The sequence below is a fragment of the Astyanax mexicanus genome, chromosome 12, assembly GCF_023375975.1.
Source record: "Astyanax mexicanus isolate ESR-SI-001 chromosome 12, AstMex3_surface, whole genome shotgun sequence".
NCBI lineage: Eukaryota > Metazoa > Chordata > Actinopteri > Characiformes > Acestrorhamphidae > Astyanax > Astyanax mexicanus.
Genome location: NC_064419.1, coordinates 37,271,293 through 37,298,818, shown reverse-complemented (window position 1 = coordinate 37,298,818; position 27,526 = coordinate 37,271,293). Strand labels below are relative to the sequence as shown.

General features: G+C 36.1%; 2 protein-coding genes across 5 annotated transcripts in view; both read right to left on the bottom strand.

The window, feature by feature from the left end:
• Positions 1–1,407, bottom strand: part of trim36 (tripartite motif containing 36) — a 32,422-nt gene extending 31,015 nt beyond the window's left edge. For 3 of the 4 annotated variants that reach the window (XM_049485875.1, XM_007260794.4, XM_049485876.1), the window contains exon 1: positions 997–1,407. In XM_049485875.1, the coding sequence (XP_049341832.1) occupies positions 997–1,059 (63 nt within the window). In that variant the 5' untranslated portion in view covers positions 1,060–1,407. The remainder of the gene's footprint in view (positions 1–996) is intronic. The other variant, XM_007260796.4, reaches the window with a different exon arrangement.
• Positions 1,408–7,562: 6,155 nt separating this feature from the next.
• On the bottom strand, positions 7,563–27,175 carry pggt1b (protein geranylgeranyltransferase type I, beta subunit). The gene is made up of 9 exons (XM_049485882.1): positions 26,995–27,175; positions 25,545–25,663; positions 25,163–25,230; positions 23,653–23,804; positions 23,246–23,378; positions 20,454–20,499; positions 19,473–19,657; positions 14,913–15,021; positions 7,563–9,573 (listed from the first exon to the last, which is right to left on the bottom strand). The coding sequence occupies exons 1-9, from the start codon at positions 27,120–27,122 to the stop codon at positions 9,425–9,427; spliced, it is 1,089 nt and encodes a 362-aa protein (XP_049341839.1). The 5' UTR covers positions 27,123–27,175; the 3' UTR covers positions 7,563–9,424.
• Between the last annotated feature and the right edge of the window lie 351 nt (positions 27,176–27,526).

Here is a 27,526-nt window from a genome sequence, read left to right as displayed (position 1 = left end):
ACAATATATCTTCCCAGAAATGATTGCGATAAATGATAGTTTAGTCATTTTAAGACCAATAGATTATTCTAATATAATCACAATAGAATTTCATAGCATATCAAAGAAAGTATACTCTTTAAAAGACAACAATATTTTAATGAATACTGGTTTGGGAAACCTATACACTATATATATTTTTTTCACTTACTGCAGTCCACACTGTGTGTATGAAGTCACAGTTATTGAAGCATTGGTCATTGATCATTGCATGACTGGCTATAACTAATACTGTTCACTAATAATGTTACATCTATACATGTGAACAAATATACAAGTAAACACAATAGACGATATCATGATTATTAAATATTATTGAGGTCATGTCCATTTATTGTACAATAAGCGATAATGTAATTATTTATCATGACAGGCCTATATGTATGGAAAATTCTTTATAAATCAATCTTAATATTATATGTATTATTATTATTAGCAGTAGTAGTAGTAGTAATAGCAGTGTTACAGGCTGCTATTATTTTATTTCATCTCATGCCACCAAGTGGCTCTTATTAAAATGGCATGTTCAGACAATCTGTGAAAATTCATTCACTTACACTTACAATACACTTCATTTCAGGTTATATTTTATTGTAAAATAAGTTATTCTACAGGATTAAACTGCTTATACATTTGTCCACTGCACAATTCATTATAAGCCTATGATTAGTATATCTGTACATCATTTTTTTACATCAGGTAACATCCAAAATTATTTTTTTATAAGTGTCCTATTTTTAGATTTTTCCTGCTTAAGCTCATTCAGTACAGTAAACAGAGTTCAGCAGCTGTAATAAATAAATCAGTATCAGTATGATCAGTCATGGGCTTCACTGTACAGCAGCAGCCGCAGCAGCAGCTCGCCTGTTACCGTCTGTTTCCAGCCACAGACAGACTCCTCGACAGGTTTCTGGGGAGAAAAGCTGCTGAAGCTGGACTCCATGTCTGCTCACTTACCTCTCCCTTCTCTATGCGCTCCACAATGCTCCCGAACTCCGTGAGCTCCTCTGAATCAGACATCTTCACGCGCGCGCGCGGGGGAATCTTCACTCAGACGATGTTTATTAACAGAAGAATAAGACAGCAGTAGCAATGATGAATGACTTCAGCAGCTCCAGGAGGAGGAGGACCTGGCGGTCCTGACAGCCAGCCAGTCGAGCTCGCGCACTCCCGCTCCGGCAGATCGGCGGACCGCCTCCCGCTTCACAGTCCGGGGGGTGATTTATGGTCCCATGTCAGCATCGCCCCCAGTGAACCGGGCTGTGTCCGGAGCGCGCGCTTTGATGGCAGATCGATGGAGGGAGATGAAGATGTGAATCAAAGTGTGAGCATGATCTCTGAGGCTCGAGACCCCGCCCACCACTGTCAGTCTATGGGCGTGAGCTCCAGTGTCGTAGGAGCTCTTTGTGTGCAGTCAGGCAGGCAGTCCGTGCTGGTCTGTGCGAGTGCTCAGCAACAGTCCTACAAGTACACACCTACACACATATAGAGCCAAGAAAGAATTAGTGAATTTAGTGGAAAATCAGACGCTATAGTGGATTCTGGACTCATATAATGACAATGATATGTTTTCTGCACTGTCCCGCTTAAACAACGTGCGATTTAATAAGACTATTTATAGTATTTCTTGTGATTTTCACTATTTCTGTTCATTTACAAAGAAAACGCCAGTGATGTTTGTCTTGGTTCCTTCCTCTTAACGTAAGGGAGGTTTTCCTTGCCACTGTTGTCACCACAATAACTGAATTGGCATCTCTGTGGTGCTGCTTTCAAGAATTTCCCCCCGGGGATCAATAAAGTATCTATCTATCTATCTATCTATCTGCTCATAAGAGGCGTGAACTGAATTGAATTGAATGGTCTTGTATAAACAGCTCTGAAAAAAATAAGAGACCACTTAAAAACGAGGGTTATTCCACCAAATATTGATTTTTGAACTCTTAAAACTTTGAATTATTTAAGCTCTGCATCTTTTTGTTATTTCAGCCATTTTTCAATTTCTGTAAACAAATGCTCTAAATTACGGTATTTTTTGCATTTGGAATTTGGGAGAAATGTTGTCCATAGTTAATAGAATAAAACAACAATGTTTTATTTTACTCAAATATATATATATACACCTATAAATAGCAAAATAAAAAAAAAACTGATGAAGTGGTCTCTTAATATTTTTTAGAGCTGTATTTATGAGTTTCACCTTTTGAACTGAATTACTGAAATAAAGTAACATCAACATGTATAATATGTAGTACTCCTCATATACAGAATGTGGTGGCATCATTTAAATCAGTCATGCTTGTTCCCAGGACTATAGTCAAATGAACTACAACACTGCATCCAATTACAAGATTTGTGCAAAACTCTCATTTCCTCATTTTTATCCTTGTGTGAATAACAGCGGTAAATTTAGGCTGGTTATCAGGTCACAGTGTGAAAGCAGGTGCAGATTATGTTGGAATAAATGTTTGTTCAGAGCCAAATAATGCAATTAGGTCAAGCATTTGGCAACCAATAAAATCCAACAAAGACCTGCATGCCATGGGGAAATTTATGCATTACTGACACGACCCAGTAGAGAGAAAATTAGAATTGTGCCACAGAGAAAGACTAATGAATCATGTGATGCTATTTCTGTTCAGTGCCTGGGGCAATCTATGTTCAGTTCAATCTAAATTTCATCTGGAAAAAAAACAGAAAACACACATTGCCTTCATTTGCATAGTGCCCAAATGTGCCAACACATCTCCTTACTCATACCTTTGGGATTCTGACTTTGCAGAATAAAACACATAACAGGCAACCCACAAAAAACAAAGACAAAAGTAGTATTTATTGGATAAAAGATATACAGCTATGATATCTTGATATATTGATATATAATATTCCATTTTTTTTAGCCTATATCAGTTTACCTCGCTGACACTATTATTCTATTAGAAGCCCAGATGGAATTTTGAATAAGTAAAAACAGACAGTTTAAGTGCCACAAAAGGTTATTTTAGCAGTGCAGGTCTACTTTAAGTTCAAGTTTATATATATATATATATATATATATATATATATATATATATTTACCAACAGACATATCTACATAAAGCTTTATAAAAGAGATATTATCCCTATCCCTGATAAGAGAAAATGTGAATTTGATCTATAATCTAATCATTTTAAAATGAAAACATAAAAATGATGTCCTTTGTAGTAAAATTTTGTCAGAATCTATGGGCACCCTGCGCAAGATGCTTCGCGATGCTCACTGCTATCTTACACCCCGCAAACTATAGCAAATGGTGCATTGTTGACAGCTTGTGTATAGATTGCTAAAATAGGACCCAATAGAGCAATGAATCTTTTGGGTCCATTAAGAAAACCATGATTGTAATAGACGTGTGTGCGCGTCAGTGTATGTGTGTTTGTTTGTGTGCAAAAACCTTTTAAAAGCTTAAAGTCTCTGTAAGCCTTTAAAAGTCTCTTGAAGAAAGTGCACTTTAGAAAGAAAGTACCAATTTAAACATTCTTCACACTCCTACAACCCCAAATTAACTCAGAAAAGTTTGAGACAGTTTAGGAAATGCAAATACAAACTAGAACATGTTGCACATGAGCATTTAATTTGACTTGCAGAGAGAATGAACCCAAGACTTTTCATATTTTGTGTTCTAAATTTTATCTTAATTTAATGTTTATTTAATTACAACAATTCTTGCATTGCAGGCCTGAAACATCTGGTTGTTGAGGACAATCAGAGTAGTAATGAGGAAAAAAAAAACACTAAATCATTTTATATCAAATAAGTGGACTTGATAGAACACAGAGGATCAACACCAGCAGATAACATGACTCTCCAAACTATCACTGATTGTGGAAACTTCACACTAGACCTCAAGCAGTTTGAACTGTGTGTCTCTCTCCAAACATTTTAAATAAAATGCAACATTTACTGATGATCAGTGATGGTTTGGAGAGACATGTCATCTGCTAGTGTTGGTCCGCTGTGTTAAATCAAGTCCAAAGTCAGAAAATCTTACAGCACTTTATGCTTCCCTCTGCTGACAGCTTTTATGGAGATGCAGATTTCATTTTCCAGCAGGACTTGGCACACTGCCCACACTGCCAAAAGTACCAGATGGTCTTATACAATATTCACATTTTCTGAGACACTGATTTTTGGGTTTTCATTGGCTGTAAGCCAATAATCAACAACAATAAAAGAAATAGCCTTAAATATATCTCTTTTACATTTTTTACTGAATTATTGAAATAAAGTAACTTTTCAATGATAATTACATTTTTTGAGACGCACAAGTAAGTGCATAAAGAGCAAGGGTAAGCTCAATACTTAAGCTCTCCGATTCCTCAGACAGCACTGCATCAAGAACCGAAAAAAAATCAAAAATAGCTGATAGTTTGCTACTACTCTACAGATACATTTAAAATGTTAACCATGTCCAGAAACAGTGTCAGCTTCACTGAGCTCTGAGGCATCTGGGATAGACCTTCACACTGTGTATTGTAGTCAGGTGAGTGAGAATTCTAGAATGTTTTTATGAAACAGATGCAATGTGTGCAAGACCAAAAATGACAAGAACCATCCAGACTGTTACCAGCAACAAGAATCTTTTTTTTTTTTTTTAAGAGTGTTTAAACTGTTGTATCTCATGGTTCATAATTACTCTGACATCTGTACTGAGGAACCTAGCTATCACCTGCAGCTTCAAACAGAACAATAGCACAGTCTAAAAAGTACATTTTACAGTATAGTCATGCAAGTCTCAGTGGATTTTACTGTGTGTATTTACAGTAACAGCAGTATGTTCACACATGTTCTATACTAATGAATCTTAAGGGAAGTTCTATGCTGTGTTCCGGCTCCGCTCCTGCAGAGTAGGAGGAAGTGGTTATCTTCCTTGAATTGATCTAAAGGCAAACTAATTTTAGATTGCTGCTATCTATTGTGTCAATGTGAGCGTTCTGCTGAGTAACAGCAGTGCCGGTGGAGGTGAGCATCAAGCCATTAACCTTTGCACGTCTGTGTCGTGACTGAGAAGTAAATGATTCTTACAGTTTGTCTGGCAGAAAACGTGCAGGCTATAGCACACTACTTTCTATGAAAATTGAGTTTCCCATAGGTTTACTTAGAACAGAATGGAAGCATAAAATGATTTGTCAACAAAAAAAAAGAGATTTATCAGGTTTAGAGGTATAATTACTTCATTAGCCTGTGCGTAATTCCGGTTAAAAGTTGCAGCCAATAATTTCTTAAGAGTTTCTACCATTTTCAAAGTAATATTAAAACAAAAAGCAGCATTGTTAAGCACCACAACAGTTGAGATGCTGTGTAAAATGAATGCAACGATTTGCAAATCTCATAGACACATATATGATTAACAATAGAAGATACAGCACACAGTTGAAAGAATTCTGCATGGAGAAGTGGGAAAAGTGGGGACCCTGTCGATGTCTATTTAAGGTTATTTCAGCCCTAGCTTTCAAACAGCAAATGGTGTCCTAACTTTACTCACAAGACATTTAACTTTTTGTTTATTACATTTTACAAGTTATGTTTACTTATAAAAGTAGCTGGTTATATAAGCTCAATTTCTAAATATTGTTGCAATAAAACTCAAATGTCCCTATGTTACAATTTGATTTCATGGGGTGTCCTAATTATTTCACATCACTTTATGTTCTATTATGAACAAAACACTGGTCTATGAAGAATAAGAACAAGAATACAAGTCATCATTAAGCCCTGCTAATATGTCAGTAACTCTTCTATTTGTGATTGATCAAAGTTAACTTCACTTTATTTGATGGAAAATCACTGACCGTGGAAACTGCAGCAAAAGCCAGAACTGCATCATTTCCTCTGAATCAATACTGCTAGACGCTGCTATTGACTTGCTATAGAGCTGCCTGTTTATTAAGTGACATTACTAATTACAGTCTGAGTTTTGGAACGTAAAGTAAAAATAAAAAATAACATATACTGTAAGAGTAACTGATGTTAAAAATGCAGTATCAACACATTTATCATATTGAACTTAATTTTTAATATCATAACTCGCCTCCATAGGCAAATATAGCTTTTATCTTCATTACATCAAGAAACATAAATATCATTTTTAAAATATTGTACCATAAGAAACTGAAATTGACAATAAACATACAAGAATTCCTCTTTTTTTAGACACTTAATGTATTGTTGTATAGAGAAAAACTTTGAAAAGAAACACTAGTTTACCATATGATTTATGATTTGCAATCATCTTAAATTTAAGTCACAATAAGTCAACCATTGTGCACAAATATTACTTTTTTTTTTTAGCAACGTTTATGTAATCTGTTGTTGTTTCTTTGCATTCTAATATCGACAGTAACCAGATATTTTCAGCAACAGCTGGAATTCATGCATTTCTAAAGAATTAATTTTGCAATCTGGTCAACTATACTCCCTATTCGGTTCTGGTTGACGGTTGACTTAGTGTAACCTAAATTTAAGAAATGTGAGTTTTACCCACACTATGGGATGTAAACAGTGGCTTTAAATGAACTTCTTGTGAAGTTTTAAAGTTCTGAATGCCTTGTTCTAAGTGTCAGGGCTCTCCGACTTTTAACAATGAAGTGTGGAGCTACTTTGAGCCTGGATAACTGTGGAAAAAGTGATTTATCTGCAGGGGTAAACTTAAGGTGCACAAAATACTGGATCTCAGAAAGCTGCGGGAGAGCAGAGGTGTGCTATTCAACAAAGTTAAGTACTTTTTAATTATGTTTTAATACACCCAAAGTCCATTTTACATCAGAGTTTAGTAATTTTTGCAACATAGTTTCCATACATGTCAATTAAAATATTGGTTGGACAAGAAAAAGGTATGTTTTGTAAATTTAACAATATTTCAGACTAATATATTTATGAATTTGTCATTATAGAAACTGTTTAAAGTCAAACAATAATTAAGTAAAGACTTGATTTGCTTCTGTCCAAATAAGTTATCGAGTTTGTTTAAAAAATCCAAGCATACCAAAATGTTACAACAACCCATGCGCCAAATGATGCTTTGTGCACTTATTGTTTAGCCTGTCTGGGCTGAGAGCATGAAAGTAAATACATAAAAAAGTCCTGTATTCCGGACTAGTGGATATTTCTGTGCAGGAGCAGTAACAGAGATAGCAATTATTTGGGTCAGATCATATAGCACCAGGTTAAACTGACTACATAATCGTTTAAACCTTAACTTGAGGAGCACACCTGATAAGTTGGTTCTGCTCAAGGTGGGTCACATTCTTGTCACAAATGAACAACTCTAGAATTTGTTCAGGAGTGAACAGAGCCCACATCCATTTAAAGGAATCGACACAGTTGTTTCAGTTTTTTTTTTTAATGCAATTAATGCATTCACACCTGTCTAAACAAATCACATCAAAGGTGAAAATGAACCAGATCCTGAACTAACTAAATAAAGGTGCAAAACACCCTAAATATTACACAACACTCCCAAATAAAACATTAACTCAACACACTGGAAATTTATCATTTTATTTTATTCCCAATTAAATATGCACTGCCTCACCAGCACAGTCATAAACGTTGACTTATCCGACATATGAGACTACACTATCACTTAGTTCATGAATAAACACTCATAAATTGCAATTTTACAGTATCAGCACTTCATATTCATAAAAAGGTGAGCGCCATCATGGACATCCCTTTAAATTGATATCTGTATAGGTATAGAAAAAATAAATTCTTTTTTTTTTCCTTAACCTTGACGAAGCGAACATTCAAATGTCTTCTTGGGAAGAGACGTCAATTTGCAACAGAGGCAAAGAGTCAAGAACGAAAAACAAAATGTAGTTTGTTTCAAAGTAGGGTGCAAAGATAGTTAAGCTGAGGCACATTCAATGAAAAGAAAGTCTGTTGCTTTTTTAAAAAAACTTAAAAAACATAACAATGCATGTTATTTGCAGTAACAAAGAATATTAAAGACTATTGTAACGAATATTCAAAGAAAGCAATGGTGTCTAATCCAGATCCAGAAAGTATCAAAGTACATAGAGATCTTAGAACAACCTATGCTGCCTTTTTTTCTCCAGAACATCTTTTCCAGAGATATGCAGGCATTATTCAACAGGACAATGCAAAACCACATTCTGCACACATTAAAAAGGCATGTCTCCAGTAGAAGAGGGTATGATTACTGGACTTTTAATAGGGACTGCAGTAGAGCTGTTCAGGAATCCTGTGGCGGATCGTTACTTTCTGAACCTGGACTGGACACCTTGTTTAAAGGATGCTTTGCACTGAATGGATATTCTAACCTAATTATAATTATTCGATTGCTTATATGTATAAAAAAGCGGTTCAGTGAACTGATTACGTATGGCGCTTAAAAGCTTTTTAAAAGCTGCTTTAAGTGTTTAAATCTGAATTTTATATTTATTTTATATTTAGATTTTTTTCTGAACTTGATTTTTTAAATTTTAACAAGCTTTTTATGTGTTTTGAACTTGTTAAGTGGTTTACACAAACATCTCAATATGATGAATGATAAATGGTGCATTCAATTATTCTGACAAAGTTTCTTTTTACTGGGAAGCTCTAGATTTTACTTTTAGACCTTTAATATGTTCATGTTTTCAGACCTCAATTTTTCTAATCTGAAAATGTATGGAATCTATTATTTTATTTCCTTAAACTTTTTAGCAACTTTTTAACCCAAAGTTCAAAACACAAAAAAGCAAAACTAACCAAAGCTTATGAATTACACTATTAAACATTTAAAGTTTACTAAAGGTGAAGTAAGTTTACTTCATGTATAAAAAATTCAGATACAAATACTTCTGTCAACTTTTAAGCTCCATACTGGCCAAAACAAAGAAATATTCACACAATACAAGGCAAAAACAAGAGGTCAAAAGTGACTTGGAGAGAAGGCTGACTGTAATCAAGTGCTTCACATTTTTTAATGGCCTAAAAAAAAAAAAAAAAAAAAAAAAATCTTGTTCACGTTGTGGATGACCCACACACAGGAAAAAAACAACTAAAAATTAACTTTCAGCACAGGCCAAGCAGCGATGCTCTAACAGTTCAACGTTTAATAATTGATCAAGCCGGACTGTATAATTTATTCATCGCCTCTTTCCGCCCTTCCCTCGTCCCTCCCTCCCTTCCTCCCTCCTTTCGTTCCGGGAGGCGGTCCTGGTCAGCTCAGGTTCTATTGCTATAATGAATGAGGCTGGGCTTCAGAGAGGCGAGGCGAGGCTGGACTTGCTGAGAGGAGGCTGCACATGGCTTGTAGGCTGCTGTGGTCTTGATGCAGACAGTAGGGTGGGTGAGGGGGGGGGTTTGGGGGAGAGGGCAGGGGGTAAGGGGGGCACCAGGTCATGTGCAGTTCTCTCTCCATGTCCGGTGCAGCTGCTGCATGTACTCGAAGGCCCTGTCGCTGACGTTGAGGGCCGGGTGCACTTTGCGCAGGTTGGGCTCACCCATCAGGCTCAGGCCACAGATGCCGAAGTACGTGTGCAGAGGGTCTGAGATGCAGAAGGTCGTGTTGGGGGGGGGGGGGTGGATGAGAGGCGGAGAGAGAAAGTAGGTCAGATGAACAGCAAACACATGGCAACTGCTACTGATGATCAAGCTGCTAAATGGTATAGGAGTAAAAGGGCACAATACACACTACACATGGTATGTGTAGATGATATGTTCCATATATACCGGTACACCACAATAGCACAGTATTAAATAAACACATGACTTGTGTGATGTGTGTTTTACTGGATAGTTTGGCCAATTTCCTTATAAAATTAATCTAAAAGGAATTTTACGTATTAAATATATTTCTATTAGGGGTGTCATGATCTCGATATTTTATCGAAATCGAATCGAAATGAGGTCACGATCTCGAGTATCGAAGTCAAAAAGAGGATCGACGATCCCTCCCGCGCGCGCTACGCAAATAGCGCAGCGCGCTACGCAAATGGCGCGGCACCAACACAGCGCATCCTATTCATTTAAATAGAGAGCCGCTGCATGAGCGCAGTCGGCGGGAGTGTGATCACTGTTTTTATCTGTCCAACGGGGGAGGGGGGGCGGGGGTTGGGCGCGCAGGTTTTGTATCTGTATTTAACGGAGGGGTGGGTGCGCGCAGGTGAGAGCGTGTGAACTCGCTGAAATGCGTGTGTCAGTGTGACTTGAGAACACTGACTATAGATCACAGTGAGGTGGATTAAAAATCTTAAACTTATAATTGACTACACCTGTTGCTTTCCATTGAATTAAAAAAACATCTTTCTCTCAGATAAAGTAAACACAAGCGTGTTTTTGACTAAAATAAAAGCTTTTCAGGAGAGATATAAGTTATGTGTAAATATTTATAAGACAATACCTGACAAAATCTGTTTTAATGACGTTAATAAACATCACTTATCTAACCAGCCTGTACTGATTTCTGCCCCCCAATAATGCTTTCAATAACCTCTAATAGCCTTTAATAGTCTTCAGTAGCCTTTAAAAGACTTACCTGGCGGCCGTGGTGTGTCCACTAAACTCCATAGTTATAAACATCCTGAGGTTAGCAGCGCGCTAACTGACCTGTTTCTAATGTAATCCGAGCAGTGACTCCGTGTCGGCTGTTCTAACCTGCTGCTGTTAGCTGCTTGGGCTGAAAGATGAACTGTAGTGAGCTGTATTATCCGGTTAGTGGGGTTAAAACCTTTATTTGTTTACAGAAACAGTAAAAACGGACTGGCTGAGCTCTGTAGCCCGTGGCTGGGCTGTACTGAAGTAGTGACTGAGTGAAGAGAGCGGGGCTTGTGCTGCTGCTAGTGGTTGGATGAAGAACTGCAGCTTCATGTAATGAGCAGTTTCACCAGCCATCCACACACAGCTCTGATAAACTGCTTGTTTTAATAGTGCACACTGTTGCTACCAAAAAAAGTCACTAGATGGCATTACCATATATATCTTAATAAATAATAATAATAATAATACTATTTATAATATTTATAATAATAATAATAATAAATATATTATTTAAATTTTATGAGGCATAAAATAATAACAAGAAAAAAAAACAAGAAAATCGAGAATCGAATCGAATCGTGACCCTCAAATCGAAAATGAAATCGAATCGAGGATATAGAGAATCGTGACACCCCTAATTTCTATTACAGTGGAAATGTTTCAAATAGAGTCTCATAATGCTTGTTATCTATCAATACAAGGGGCAGGCCTGTCGCAATCAACAATCTTTTATAATTTTATTTCAAATTTTCCCCCATTTTCTCCCCAATTTACACGGCCAATTACCCCACTCATTAGGACTCCCCCCATCACTAGTAATGCCCCAACACACCAGGAGGGTGAAGACTAGCACATGCCTCCTCCGATACATGTGAAGTCAGCCACCGCTTCTTTTCGAGCTGCTGCTGATGCAGCATCAGGGAAAAAAAAGCTTCAGGAAAGCGCAGCAACTTGGTTCCGGTACATCAGCTCACAGACGCCCTGTGCTGTGGACATCACCCTAGGAGTGATGTAGGGAGAGAGAGCCATCTACCCACCCAGAGGGAGCCGGGCCAATTTTACTCCCTCTGAGCGCAATGAACAATCAATTACATTATCGCCTTTTTTTTTTTTTTCTCAAAATTAAACAGAATGTTTACTTAATGAAAAAAAGGAAAAATAAAACAGACATTAAATGTCATTTATCTAAATTTTTCTGAAAGAATATATTGTCCAAACAAAAAATAGTTATCATGACCGGTCTACATTTGAAATAACACACAAAAGTTAGGGTTCGGTTTGCACAGTAGTTTGGACTTACAATTTCATAAAAGTAAAAGTACAACGGAGAAAAAACACACACAAAAACAACCAAAAAAAAACACAATTAAACAAGGTTTCTTTTCAATTCATTTGAACACCCTTTCACAAGTTAAAGCTTGTCACTTTAAATACTATATAGTGTTAATTAAGCTGTAAAGTGTAAATGTAAGCATGTTTCATTTGTTTTTCAGACACAAATAGAACAAAATGTTCACACGTCATCCATTTAATCATGATTTACTAAATGTAAATCTACAGAGATTTCTCTCCTAAAAACGGTTTATTTGGGTGAGTAAAGCGCTTTCGTTTATTTACAGTAAGCTTAGATTTTCAATATTTTGTCTAAAAGTGAGTTATCTGTGAAGTTTTTCCACCATTAAGGGTGGGTGCGTGAGCATTAGCTGTTAACCACAGCTGTGGTTAGCAGCTAATACCAATGCTGCTGCACCCAGCCTTAGTGCTGGAGATATTTCACTGAAAACTCACCCTTATAAAACTGTACTTCAGTGGAGTGGCTTTACTGCTCCTTAAAAAAGTAAAGACAGTTTATACATTAGGGGCATCTGATAATAAGGCACACTATCAATTATTGGGAAAATTAAAGAACTTTAAATTCACCTTAAAGTCCGAAAAATATAAAACTTGTTTATTTTTAGTCATATCAAATCGAAAAGGTGAGAACAGTGAGCTATAAAGAATAAAAATAAAAAAAGTGATTAAACAAGCATGTAGGTCTCTCTCTATACAATCAACAGCTAGGTAACGTCTATTCTCTGGGCGATTGCATGCATTGAACCATTACCCCCTATACTGTGACAGTTCAGTACGAACGCATGTACCATTATGTCCCTAATCAATACTGCTAAAAATAAGGTCAATATTTGTTGCATGACACCACTACTGAAATACTGCAGTGCATCATCTATATGACAGGGACTATATTTTATCTAACTATGAAAATAGCAATAATAAATCTATATGCACTATACACCCATATTGTTATAAGCAGAACATTTGGACACATCAGTTCAAAGGTAGTGTTCAAGTATTAAATAAAAGCATAACATAACATGTATTAGATGCCTCATTATTACAGTAGATGCCACATGTATTAGATCATTATTTTAATAATAAGCAATAAAACAAAGTAAGACTAAACCAAGGGTTATTTTTGTTGTGCAGCACCTTGTTTTATAGTGTACCCAAAATGAAGAGTTCCATGCCCCACAACTTTTATTTATTAGTAAAATGTAATTCGTTTAAATTATTTGTGTGAAACTCTGCATTACTTTGACCAAAACGTGCTCAAATTTGTCCAAACACCCCTAGAAAGCCTGCAAAATGAGTTCCACTACACACTGCTGTCCCCTGCAATATACTGTACATCCCAATATCATAATAATGATTATGAACCGATACTGTGAATCACTAATTCCAGCTCCAGACAGTGAACCCCATTAGACAGTTCTGATTTAAGCTACGAGGACATCACCACAACGAGATAAAAAACAGACGAGTGGGGCATACTACAGAGGAGAACAGCCTCTTTAGGATCATGAATAATGCATTAAGATCCTTTTACGTGTCCCGAGAGAGCCACTCTAAAAGGATTTTCCTGCACAGCATGTGGTCTAAATTGAATTATAATGAAAAGACCATAGGAGGAGGTCAAACACAAATACTAATCCACATTAGTAATCAAATAAATCAATCTAACAAGAACATCATCCTTCAAAGATGTTCAGGTTCTTCATCAGTCAGGGACTAAAAGAACCTAATACGAAAAAAAAAATGGCTACCATTTATATTGTAAATGATTACCATTACCATTACCACAAGTAAAAAAAAGTACATCAAGGTTATTACTATGGATGCAGCATACATTTGGCAACTCAAACTTCGCAACTCAATTTGTCTAAAATTTATTTTTGTGTTTAGAAAACAACCAAATAATTTATATGCAATAATGATTAACCCCACTATTGCAACGTTTATAAACTGGGACGCAAGGTGTTATAAGTAGGGAGTGAAGGACAGAGCCACCAGGGAGCCAAGAAACAGCATGTTTAAGTTAATTTTTAGGCTTTGCTTGGACAAATAAAATTAAAATATAAAGCATTCAGCCTCACTCCTCTTGCATGGTACACAGTTAACTAACTCAAACTGTCTGTTTTCCAAATAAAAATTACAAGCGGTACAGGGCTTGGATCAGTGTCTTATAGATACAAATACAAGCATACTAGAAGACACTTGACTGAAGCCAGCAGCATGTCTGAGGCATGTGTTACTACATTTTTTGCAATGTAAAATGTTTCATAGCTTTAACTTTTGAATATGCAGATTTTATTTGGAATACAGAATACTATTTTACCTAAATAAATCCTATAAAAATTGGAACATAAAATACAAGAGACATAATAGTTATACAGTTTGTAGTAGTACTCTTAAATACTTGAAAATCTGCATTCTTTATCAGTATCAGAAGAGAATAAGTTGTATCGGTGCATCCCCAGCTAGGATAGTAAAGTGCACCTCCCTCACATGTAGGAGTGGCAACACTGAGGTAAATTCCTGTTTAGAATAGAACTGCTGAGGTATACTTACAGTGCCTTGTTGGTTTACCTGGTGGGATAGCGTTTAGTAAATACTTTTGAAGTATTTATTAGTAAAATTGTATTAAATTCGCAACTTCATAATTGCTCGTCTTTGAAAAGCAAGACAGGAATACATTTATGCTATTTATTTATTCAGTGGGGAAAAAAAATTATTCGACCAAATATTTTATTTTGTTCAGTTGTTCATTGTGCATTTCGATGAATCTCCTATCTTCCTATAAATATCTAGTCTAAAGCAGAAATGCTGGACATCAACAGAAAAGTTCACATGTTCCAGTAACCCAATACTGTTCTCTCTCTGCCCAGCAAGTCTGGACAAACAACTCATCAATAAGACATTCAGGAGCTGTGTACTGGATTACAATGTGGTTTCAACTAACAATGTCAAATGTACTCGTGTGAACACACACACACAGGAGCAGTAATCTTACCTGGGTGGCTGTCCGGCCACTTAGCAAAGCCCCCCACCAGGCTGTCCTGAGTGGACAGGATGTAGTTCCGGTTCTTCTCAAAGTGAGTGTACTGGAACACGTCTAGAAGCTGGAAAACAGAACAGAACAAAACTTAGCCTACATGAATATACATGTGTTTTACTAACATAACTTTTACCAACATAAACTAAATAAAAAGGAACACATTTTAATAATTGTCAACACCTCCATGCCAATGATTAAGTACTAGGGGCAGCTGTGGCATAAAGGCTAAAGGAGCTGTCTTGGGAGTGGAAGGTCTATGGTTAAGGTGCCCTTGAGCAAGGCACCCTATGCCTAATTGCTCTCCAGGCACTGAGCTGACTACACTGCTCTAGGTAGAGGTGTGTGTGTGTGTGTGTGTGTACCGTCAGCGATGGGTTAAATGTGGAGGCTGAACTCTCCTGAACTGCTGTGTAATGACAGTTAAGTGTTTAACAGTTTAAAGGAATGACCCATCTACTTTCTAAACTAGAGACACAGCCTGGTACCATGTGTATTTTTCGGTTTATATTAAAGCTGGGCGATATGGCCCAAAAAATAAATCTTCGATTTAAAAAAAAAAAAAAAAAAAAAAAAAAAAAAAAAATCAGATTTTCGATTTAAATCGATTTATTTTTCCCTACTAAAAATCTAATTAAAGATGGTTAAAAATAGTTTTATTTATTAAGTTTTCACATCGTCCTTAACTATAAATTCGAATTAATCGATAAAATCGATTAATTGCCCAGCTTTAGTTAATATACTGTCCCAGACATTGTATGGGCTAAACAACAACAATTCATCACTTCACCATCTGACATTTTATGTCACTAATAAAGAAATTACAAAATAGAATAATAATGTAATGGCATTATAATGCAATTAAACCAATTACAATGCAAAGAACTTAATCATTATTAGGTAGGGGTGTAACGAGATCTTGTGAGATTAAAACAGCACAATATTTCTAGACAGGTGTTAGATGTGTCTCGTCAGACTTATGCGAAGGCAACCAAAACAAAATGTGTGATCATTATGGTGGCAAATATCGGCAGTGGTCTGCTAGAGCATATGGTAAATCATACATAATTCATAACACAAATAGCAACTTGCACAACTGTGACTTGATTTGATCAAAAATGTTACCTAAAATGTGCCTTATTACAGAGACTTGCTCATAATGCAATAGTTCTATTACTATTAATGTAATATCTCACTAAATGGCAGAATATTAAAATGTTCTAGATCATGATAATGTGACATGTGCAATCCTATTCTACATTACTGTATTTTATTACATTTTACAATAACCCAAAACCCAAAGTTCGTACATCACTTCTCTAGAATAATAAAACGCTATACTCTGCTATACTGCTTGGAGTGAAATCTTTTTACATTGAAATCCAATAAAAAATACAAAGGCAAGGGCTTTTTCCTTTTTCTGAGTACCTGAGTAATACAAGATTAAATTGTAGCTGCTTAAATTGTATTAAATAGATAAATAAAATATAATAAAACAGTTTGATTTACATTTTTTCTAAAACATTAACACACAGAATTATAACCAGTATAACAGTAAACTTAATTTGAAGCGAATAAAATGTTTGGAATGCTTCAACTTAAAGATGAACTACCCTGGGGCAATCTGCACACACCTGTTTTATTCTTTATTCAGTGCTGGAGTATAATCATTAGGGTTTTATAGAAACTGCTTAAAATAATAACAGTAATTGATCTACAGAGAGGGTTGGGCTCTGACCTTTGAATCAAGGTCTCTAAATAATGTAGCTCTGCCTACTTCTATCAAGCCTGAAGCGTATGGCTGGATGATATGGGCAGAATTTATATCACAGTATATTAATCTTAATTTCGGTCGATACGATGCAATATACCACCACCAATATGCCTTCTGAATAGAGATTTAATCTATTTTCTTTTTTTTCTTTACTGTCTTTATATTTTTTGATTAATAAATAAAATCTAATAGTCCTCATAGATAGAATAGGGGTTGATTTTACAGATGACGGTCACGATAATTATAATATTTCTAATATATAAGTTATCGTTCAATATATGAACATGCCCACAATATTTGTTGCTAATACAGATATAATAACGGCATTTGCATTTACTGATGCGGCTATGTTGACTGTTTGTTTTATTTATTGCCGATATTTAAAACAGTTATATTTAAATGTCAAAGTCTGAAAACTGTGAATCAGTACATATTTATTGCTAGTTTGCTATCATTTTATCATTTTACAGCCTTATTCCGAATTGTATTAAATTAATCTCTTTCCTCAAAATTCTACACAAAATACCCCATTACGACCATGTGAAAAAAAGAGTTTTAAAAATGTATTAAAATAAAAAAACAAAGAAATCCTATTTACATAAGTATTTTTATAAATACTTACGTAAGTATTTTCAGGAATCATATTTACATAATGGGGTATTTTTTTTATGGTGTAGATTTTTGAGAAAAGAGATTAGTTTAATACAATTTGGAATAAGGCCCTAACGCAACAAAATGTGGAAAAAGTGAAGCACTGTGAATACTTTCCGGATGCACTGTAAGCGTTTATTATTATTATTTTTTTTTTGTTAGAACTGCTTATTCTTATTATCTTCAGGTTTGCTTATTACATATTTCAGTTCTGGTATTGCTTTTTTAACCATTTCATTCACACCTAAAACGACAATAACCTCGTTTATTGCAAAATATTTTGAGACAATACATAAAGATCCTTTAAAGTAGTCATTGTGACAGACCTACTATCAATTTTGACCTTTACAGCACATTAACTCCACAGTTTTACTTGTTTTTCTATAGGTTAATGCATTTAATGTTAGGAATTGAGGGTCTGCACTGTATGAACTATCTATCTGTGTTGAAATCCATGGAGCAGAAATCAGATCACTGAACAGCTCTGCACGCTGCAGGAAAGGGCCTGAAGATGAATTCCTAAACCTGACCGTCTATGGAAATAAGATGCAAACTACTGCAGCACATCTAAACCAAACTGAATGGTTTGCTCCACTTTCTCTCAGACTGTAGCACAGCCAGCAGCAGCAGCAGCAGCAGTAGTAGCAGATGGTGAAAGGTCAGTGCTCAGGGCAAACGCAACACACGAGCAATACACACTGCTGATGCGTGTGCTTACACAGCCAACCTGACACTCATACTATAGAGCGCCCCGATGTCTAAGTAGCACAGAAGTATCCAATATCTTTAGACACATGTTCAATGGAGCAGCGGAGAGGAACTGCGTTTATGAAGCATTCAGCTGAACATGCAAGAGAAAACAATCCCGTCTTCCTAAAGAAAGCAATTACAGTGAGCCTCTGATGCAGAAAGGACAGTAAAACTGCTAACGTCCCTTCTTTAGAAGCACACACAAGCATGTGTAATTAATGCATCAGACTAGGGCAGCAACTAATGATTATTATAGTAGTCTACTAATCTGGGGAATATTTATTTATTTATTTTTTTTTTCCAAATTAACCAATTTATCAATGATTATTCTGACTATATGGACTCCTGTTCTAAAGCATGTTGTACCTCACCTGCTCAAGTCTACTCACCTGTGAATGTCACCCTGGTGTCCAGTCCTAACCCCTTCCACACTACATTTGTGTAGTGTGAGCAGTTACAAACAATTAATCAACAAATGAATATTTAATTCATTTTGATTATGTTAAATAAATCCTTTAAGACAAATATCAAAAAGTAGATTATTGGAGCAGACTGGAGCAGTATTAGCATTAGTTGCTAATCTCTTTGGCCATTCAGAGGTGAGTATTATCGGCCTGTAGCCTGCTGCTAACCCCAGCTAGCACTGCTGTGAATATTATCACACTGTAACATGCAGCTAACCTCAGCTAACACTGCTGGAGCAGCATTAGCATTAGCTGCTAACCGCTCTAATTCAGTGCGCCTTAAACAGCCAAAATGCATCAAAAGGGAAAGCATTATTTGTTTATGCAATTAATAACATAGCATATGATAATCAACATGTGATGAAATAATGTAATGTTGTCCACATCGCCCTGAAACCCAAGTCCAAGTTGGTGGTGTGGTAACATGCATTAATCAATCTACCATGTTTCCAGATTTGCAAATTACATTTGTAATATTTACTGAATTAGTGTGTGTGTGTCCACATGTCTGTCTAATCATATCTGGTTGATTTTTGGACTTTTGGACCATTGTAGCCTAAAAATCACTTTTTATTAAGCATAATGAAGGCTTGGACATGGTCATTAATTACATTTCTGATATTTAAGTATACATGTTCACATCATCTGTCACTGACTGATGTTCACTACACAGTAAATTCATTTTTAAAGTTTGCAGCTACAGTTCAGTAATTAATTCATATCAACCAAAATGAGGAAAAATACTGCAATATAATTTTTGGAAATATTGTCCAGGCCTAGCATGAAAATGTTGTATGCTGTAAGGTTTATAGAAATAGAAAACACCTTTACGACGTAAAACACTGCATTTGTTTGAAACGTGCATGAACTCTCTTTTACCTCTAGTGTTGCGCCCACCCAGAACGAGTAACATGTGTCCACAGGCTTATTGGGGCGCCCGTGGAAGCCGTTCTGCTGTCGGAGGATGCACCACCTGCGTATTCTGTTCAGTTCTCTCTCGCTGAACTTGTCCTCTAATTTGCCCATCAGACACAGCGTGGCTATGGCACAAAACGTGGAACCACCTGAGGAAAAAATGAGAGACACCGTTATGATGGTGTGTGCCCAGAGTAGCATTTAGCATTTATAGTAGCTACAGGCACTAAATCAACACTGCTATTCAACTCTCATCAACATGGAAACTGCACACTTAATAGTGAGGTTCAGTGACAGTTAACACGGATAGTGATGTATAAATCTTGTATCTGTCAGGTAATAAGGTTCCGGTATTTACGATAATGTGTGGGTTTTTACTGTAGTTTTACTTACAATTCCTAAATCAAGATTTACTGCACGCTCAGGGCTAAAGGTAAGGCATAATTTTAGCAATCCAGCAGCAGTAAACAAGAAGAGCTGACTGCGCTCATTTCTATAGTGCCAAGGTCAAATGTGGAAGAAAGTCATTACCTCCCTGCAGCATTGCATTCAGTTGCTGGGAAGTTCCACAAAATAATAGGTGTTTGACCTGCCACGTACCAGTGAATTACTGTCGGAGGTACAGATATGGGTAGATCAAAGAGGCTGTCAGCAATATCCTGAGAGCCTTTGTTGAACCATACACTGATCACAGTAGCTGTAGAAACTCAGCTAAGCTGTAACTATTCAAAGGAAATGAATGGATGGTGAAACATGCCTGGAGACAGAGACTATCAGTAACTTGAGAGCAGTAACTCTCCCTCATAGAACTGGTCTAAGGCAGAACCAGATGGCAGGTGCATACAAACTGAAGGAGCTGATAGGATTGTATGTTTGTGTGTGTGTGCGTGTGTGTTTGTGTGTCTGTACATACATCACACATCATCTGCAATCATGCCTACTTACCATGGGACTCCAATCCAGCTCCCTGGCCAATCCCATTGTCATAAGACTGGAAAAAAAGGATTAGAATAATGGGATTACTTAACTCCAAGACAGAGTGATAAAAAAGTATTGTTATATACATATATATATATATATGTTCCAGCCAGAATCAAGTACTGTTAACAGCACAAATACTAAATACAAAAAAACTAGTCATAGCTGTTTTAAAATATTACAAATTATATAAATTAACCTTCAGTGCATTCAGTGCAATTCCTATTTTTTTTTTTTTTTAATTTATGCAGGCAGACCAGTCCAGTTTCATGGAGAATACTCTCCAAGTAAAGAACTCATCAACTGATCCGGACCATAGAAACTACAGGTGTGAAAATGTCCTTATATACTCAGCAAATTAAGTTCCAATTCAGAAATCCTTACAACCAAGCTAAAATGTTTAAAATAAGTAAAAAAAAAAAAAAAAAAGTTTCCACTATCCAATAAGTTATGCATTCTTTATTCCAGCCCCCCCATGTTGGTTTTATCGCCCCTTAAACATAATAAGTATACACTAATATTTTAAGACTCTACTAATATAAATATAACTGCATTTTACATTTCTTACATTCATTCTTTTATTTAGATTTAAAAATCCACTATAAAAAGCGTCTTAAGAAGAACAAGTGCAATTAATTAATCACAGTTAAATCACAGAATATTGTTGTGACGTATCAGATTAAATTTTTTAATTAATTGACACCACTAATAAAATGCAAGAATAGAGGTATATTAATAAATGAAGTTAAATGGATAAAACATGAAATATCTACAGTACATACTGTCTACAATGTAATAAATGTACAGTAAATACAAGAAACTTTTTTTTATTTCCATACTCTCCCAAACCTTTTTTATTTAGAGTTGTAACTAAATAAAGACAAATAAAGTCAAATAAAATCCATAAATAGTTTACAATACGTAGTAAGTGAAAGTGTAGGCCTATAAGCGTCTCCTTTCTCTTTCACGCTCCCCCGGGGAGAGTTTAATAGTCTAGCTCCAAAATCGGAACCCATAAGAGGATTACTGGCCTGAAGAGCCCTCCAGCCCTTTTCACACCATCCATTTATAGCTATCTGAGAATAACCTGCAGCTCAGGACCACTATAGCCCCCAACTACAAATGACATTGAGGTAGCCAGCACCTAATATAAACAAACATGTACATATATTAAAGTACTTCACTTTATAAAATTGAAAACAAAACTGTCACTGAATGTGAGGGTGGATTATATAATCTGTCAGATTACAACTCCCACAAACAGAGTGGATTTTCTATGAGCCAGATAAAGACAGCAGAACACCAGCCTGTCTGCTCTTCTAAACTTGCTCTTTTGCCCTTTTTGGCCCGGTCCCCTGTGGGCTAAGCGGTTCACTGGGAGGACAAAGGTAACGTACCCTGGCTTTTGTGCTGAGATGATCAGATAATTATATCATCTTTCAATGCTTTGCTTGCAGATGAGTGTATCTAAGAACTGGATACTGAGGCTGACCATGACAACTGACTTAAAGGGTAAATTAAATTACAGATAATTACAGTTTGACCATAAGTCCATGACAATTTCAGTACATATAATATAAAGACAACAGTAAAAATTCAGGTGTAAAATCCACGCTTTGAGACACCCCTCAAAAATCTGATGTGGAACAACGCTGCTGAATATCCTGAAATTGCTGTAAAATTAGTCTACAGCATAAAGCAATTAGATGTTGCTGTTATTTAGTGTATTGAACACAACTAAAATACAATGAATGGTACAGCCCTAAAGGAAATGTTGTACACATGCATTTCTGGACAAGCTGAGAGATACAGAACGCTCACGGGAAGTGAAATGATTTTTGCATGATCTTCCACAAACATTTCGTCGCTTTTGAAAAATTAAACAGTTCTTGGAAACACAATTAGCAATGTGCTAAAAAACAAGGTATAAACGATAGATATGCTATTCTATATCTGTCAGTACAGAAGTATAATGAATTTTTTGTTTTTTCCCCAATGCACCGGTCAAGCCTTGGGAAGATTACTTTTTTTTTAGCAATATAACCAGCCAGATTTTATCCTACTGACCCATCTGCAGATCACTGAACATTACTGAACCATTCTCTCTCATAGTAATTATCTGATTCTTTCATTGTCACAGCACTGCCACCAAGTGTTGTAGAAAGGGGTTGTCACCTGGCATCACAATAGCAGTGATGTCAAGAGTGTTAACATAAAAATGGGTTTTAAAAAATCAGTCTTGGAAAAAAGTTTTGAGCACCAGTGTTCCAAATTCTGTTACTGTAAAAAGCTAAATAGGTAAAAATGACCAGTAGGCAGGTGCACTAGATAAAAAAAAGAGTTTCGCATATTTAGCTTTCTGCACCAAATTAAACAAACATTAAGTATCGTACTGATGATCTTGACTTTAGTCTTGACTCATTATCTTTTCTCCCCCCGTATGTAACAAACATTTATGACTTTTATTGTATGTTTAGCCATTTAATCCTTTTGGTCTTCAAATTGTAGTCAACTATTTTGTTCAACTACTGGACAGTATAGTTTTGTTTGTAACGAGAATACACAAACATGAAAACTGTATATAATATCAAAAATAAAATAAAAATAAACATTTTGCCTGGTTTTAATAAAAATAGAAAGATAAAAGTCTAAAATGTTCCAATGCCTCTAGAGTGTTGACTTCTGCTGGGCCTTCCTGTAGGTTTCTAAGCCTGTGTTAGGGAGGAAGGAACTTGAAAGGGGAAGAGCCTCAAACTCACCATGCTTTTCCTGATGTAATCAATGGCTTTCATGCAGTCCATCCCTGACCAGTCATCCAGCATGTAGCAGATACAAGCAGCGCAGTACACGAACCTCATGTCATTCTCACTTCCCTCAGGCACAGAATAGAAACTGCACAGCGGACAAAATGAGAAAAACACCATTTACTTACTCACTCAAAGTTCAATAAACAGGACTATAACACATTTGTGACATTTCCCTATAGGCACATTTGATCTACTACCACACACACACACATTATCCATAGGGAAATATTAAATCAAGATTAACATACTGTATATTAGTTGCATTTATCTGTGCCACAGACATGTGAGTTTATGATATGTGTGGTAAATCTGCATGGGATAGCTCGGAATTCAGAAACCACACCACACAGCCAACAAACCTGCCATCCTCCAGCTGCAGGGCCTTCAAGCCTGCCAGACAGGCCTCTTTATTGACCCGACTCAGGTCGTCTCCCAGAATAATAAGACACGCTAGGCCTGTGTATGTCATTGCCACATGGCCACTGTCATACGGATGAGGAGATCCAGGGCCCTGAGATAGATACACACACACACACACAGACAAGAGACATAAATCATCATCAAAAACAAAATCACAATAACTACATGATTGACTTTTCATACAATAAATATTTGCCGTTTGTTTGACATGTTTTACATTTGTTAAAACACTCCCAAGCATTTTCTGTGAGGCATTTGAAGAGACTTGCTGTCAGGAATCATATGCTTCTATGAGCCAAGTGGATGGTCCTTTATTCTGAGGTCAGGATTAGAAAATTTGTATAGAACCACTCTGGCAACAAATCAAATCAAATCAAATTTATTTGTATAGCACTTTTTACAACTGGTGTTGGCACAAAGCAGCTTTACAGAAACATGATTACAGGACAAAGAATCAGGCAAAACATTAAACATACAAAATACAGAACCCCCAGTGAGCGCTGAGGCAAGGAAAAACTGCCTCAGAGCTGCAGGAGGAGGAAGAAACCTTGGGAGGACCAAGACTCCCATTTAAGGGGGGGACCATCCTACCACTGGTCAAACAGCTTTTAAATAAAAATTTAAAAAGTCTTTTATACGTCCACATAGGTTTTATATATTCAGGAGTATAATAGCGCCACTAATGGCTTGGATGTAATCTGTAGTGGAGAGTAAGATGGATGATGAGCAGCTGATCTGTGGTGGGTGGTGGATGGAGAAGAGCTGACTTCAGAAACTCCATCAGCCTGGCCGGACAGGAGACGCGAGAGCCTGACACCCCTCACCATTTACTGCATTCATAATTGTGCTTGTGCGAGTGGTTCCTCTTCGTCTTGCTGTGGGTCTGACTAAAACACTTTATTTTTGTGGTTGACACATTGCATTATACTGCACTTTATTTTTGTGGTTGACACATTGCATTATTTTTATGTTACATTATTTATTTTGTATCATTATTGTCATTTATATAAAATCAGAGTTATACTGTAATTACTATGGTGTTTTATATACACAAAATAGACAAAGGTTTAACATTTTTCAAACACTGAATGTTTGAAAAATCTTAGTTGCAGTAGTATATTCTTGAAATTAATAAATATTTGTCAGTGATTTGTCAAGTCACTGAGAATATCATTATCACAAAATAATTGTGATATTATTTTAGGTTCATATTGCCCACCCCTACTCCATACACACAGAGTAGTTATCTTCCTCACTATTATTATTAAAAATTACAGGCTTTTAAAAATGTGTAACTGCTTGTTTTCTATTATACTAATAATTATTAGTATTACAATTGCATGAAATGGCCTCCAAATCACGTTTTAATAAGTATTTCTGTGACATATCATTATAATAACTGCATTTTTATTATCTATTGTATATAGTGTGCTTTGTGTAGGATCATACCTTTGAGGTACTGTAAGGAACTCCAATGTGAGATGATCCTCGAAACCCACATCGGCCAAGATTGGACTCTGGATACGAAGGAAAATGGAAACATTTCAGATTTACAGCTTTGAACATTTAATGCTGCCATCTAGTGGTGCTGATACTTATCTGCTAGCATTTCCTGGGTCAAAACACTGAAGTGTTAATACACTCAATTAATTTTTTTTTCCCCCAAAAACATGCAGTCACTTAAACATATTTAATAGGTAATAAACCCATGTAGTGCTTGCAAATTAAATTAATAGTGGATTACAGTGTTTTTTTTTGTTTTTGTTTTTTGCAAAGATGTTCTAGGCACATGCACAATTAGTCAATAATAAATTTCCAATATATGACTTACGGTCTTCTGTGGGAACAACTTGTAGTGAGTAAATCCATTCAATCAAACTAGGCTTGTCCACGACCTCCAAGGCATCGAGAACATCAAGCCCAGAGAGAGCAAAGAATACTATAGTCAACCTAAAAAAAGCAACAGAAGGAATTCAGATTACGTCACATTTATACATTTTACATCATTTCAATGACAGTAATAAAGAAAAATATGACTTACACTGTTACTGTGTCATTTTATTTTTTTTCTCTGGGGCATTACACAATCTAGGGCATGCTGTTCTTGTTTACTTTAGCGTAAATTGTAACTCAAATAAAATAATACAGAAAACAATTTCTTATTACCCATATTACCTTTTATTTACCCTGATAGAGTTTTAGGCTAGTCTTCTGCTGGGAGCATGTTCTAATATGGAGCATCTAGCCTAAATAACGTTTCATTTTGGACACATTTAACTATAACCATAAATTCATTTGCATAATATTTTTTTTATTATTATTGTTTTTTTTTTATTTTTCGACCCTTTATGGCAACAATTTTTTTATGGGAAAAAGCTTGGGATTTTTTAACTTTTGATTACAAACTGATAATGTTATATTTATGAACATAGCTAGTTACTATTGCAACAAAACAGTAGTATAAAACTAAAAAACAACAAACAAAAAAGCTATAAACGGTTGACTATTTCTTAAACAGTAATATACAAAGCCTCTGATTTTGTTTTAAATAATAATGTAATAAAATACAAATAACAAAAATAAAGTAACGCGAATGTAACAATGATAATCTACCACTTAACTAAACAAACAATGAAATATAATGATAATTACTAAATAGGCCGCCTTTAAGATTATCGCGATAAGACAATATGAAGCCTTTTTATCGTATCAGATTGTTGTATATATTATTGTGTGTACCACACGATGCGGCACACCCCGGTAGGAGGAAGCACATACCGACAGGTTGAATAACTCGGCAGAACACCGGTAACTTGGCAACTAGCTTAGCCAGGTTAGCTAACCCATGCTAAGCTAACGACAGACCACTGAAAACACTGGCGCGCTGTTTCTGTAATAAGAGCAGTGTTTATTATTTTACCCACAGGAAAACTTACAGGTTAGGGAGCTGTGAGATTAACGTTAGCTACTTCTTAACTGCAGATAAAACGATACGGACATCCTTAGCCTCAGTTGGCTAACTGGCTAATGTTAATTAAAGAATTCAGCTGTTCAGCTAACTTAGTTCACAGTGTCAGGATAAACCACAAGGGGTAAATTTATAGACCTAACGCTACAGATTACTCTCAGCCCGGCGGAACATTAGCTACAATCACCCCAGCAGCAGTTCCCCCATTACTGCACTGTAGCTGATTGAATGGGTCGGTTACAGCCAGGCTGGCTCGGCTGGTTAGCTCCCCCTGCCTTCACATTCTACCCGGGGCTGTAATCTCCGCCTTTACCTGCTGGTTTCATAGGAAGAGTAGCGCTCCGGTAACACCTGCAGGCACCGCTGGAAAAAGCGCACGTGTCTGTCCTTTAAAAAATAAATCTGATCAAAATCATCCACTGGATTCTCCTCCTCCGCCATCTTTACTGCTGCGGCCGGTAGCTGCCGTCTGTGGCCTTCGCCGCCGGACGGGAAAAACATCCGGCATAATAAAAGTCCTCTGAGCCCCAAGAGAAGCTCCGCAAAAAAACAGGGCGCCCCAGATTATAGATTATTGTGTAGGATTAAAGATTCAAACAAATAAAAACTCTAAAATTGTATCTGCCAATTGTTTTTATTTATTGATTTACATTCATTAATTTGTGTTTTTTATAGGTAGATAGTTAGTAGATAGTCGGTAGTCCAGTGAGTGTAATGAGTGTGAATGTTATTGTTATCAGATTATCTTAATGTTTATTTGTTAGATCTTTTCTACTTTACAGATTGTATCTAAAGCTTCAGAAAAAAAAAACGTTTAAAGTAATAAATAAGTTTACTATAAGTGT

What these genes read in the sequence shown, in the direction of transcription:
- pggt1b (XM_049485882.1), bottom strand. Translation starts at nt 27,122, where the DNA reads ATGGCGGAGGAGGAGAATCCAGTGGATGATTTTGATCAGATTTATTTT. An exon ending in AGCTGGATTGGAGTCCCATG is followed by an intron (nt 19,658 to 20,453) that starts GTAAGTAGGCAT and finishes TTTTTTCCTCAG; the next exon opens with GTGGTTCCACGTTTTGTGCC. An exon ending in GGGTGGGCGCAACACTAGAG is followed by an intron (nt 15,022 to 19,472) that starts GTAAAAGAGAGT and finishes TCTGTTTTCCAG; the next exon opens with CTTCTAGACGTGTTCCAGTA.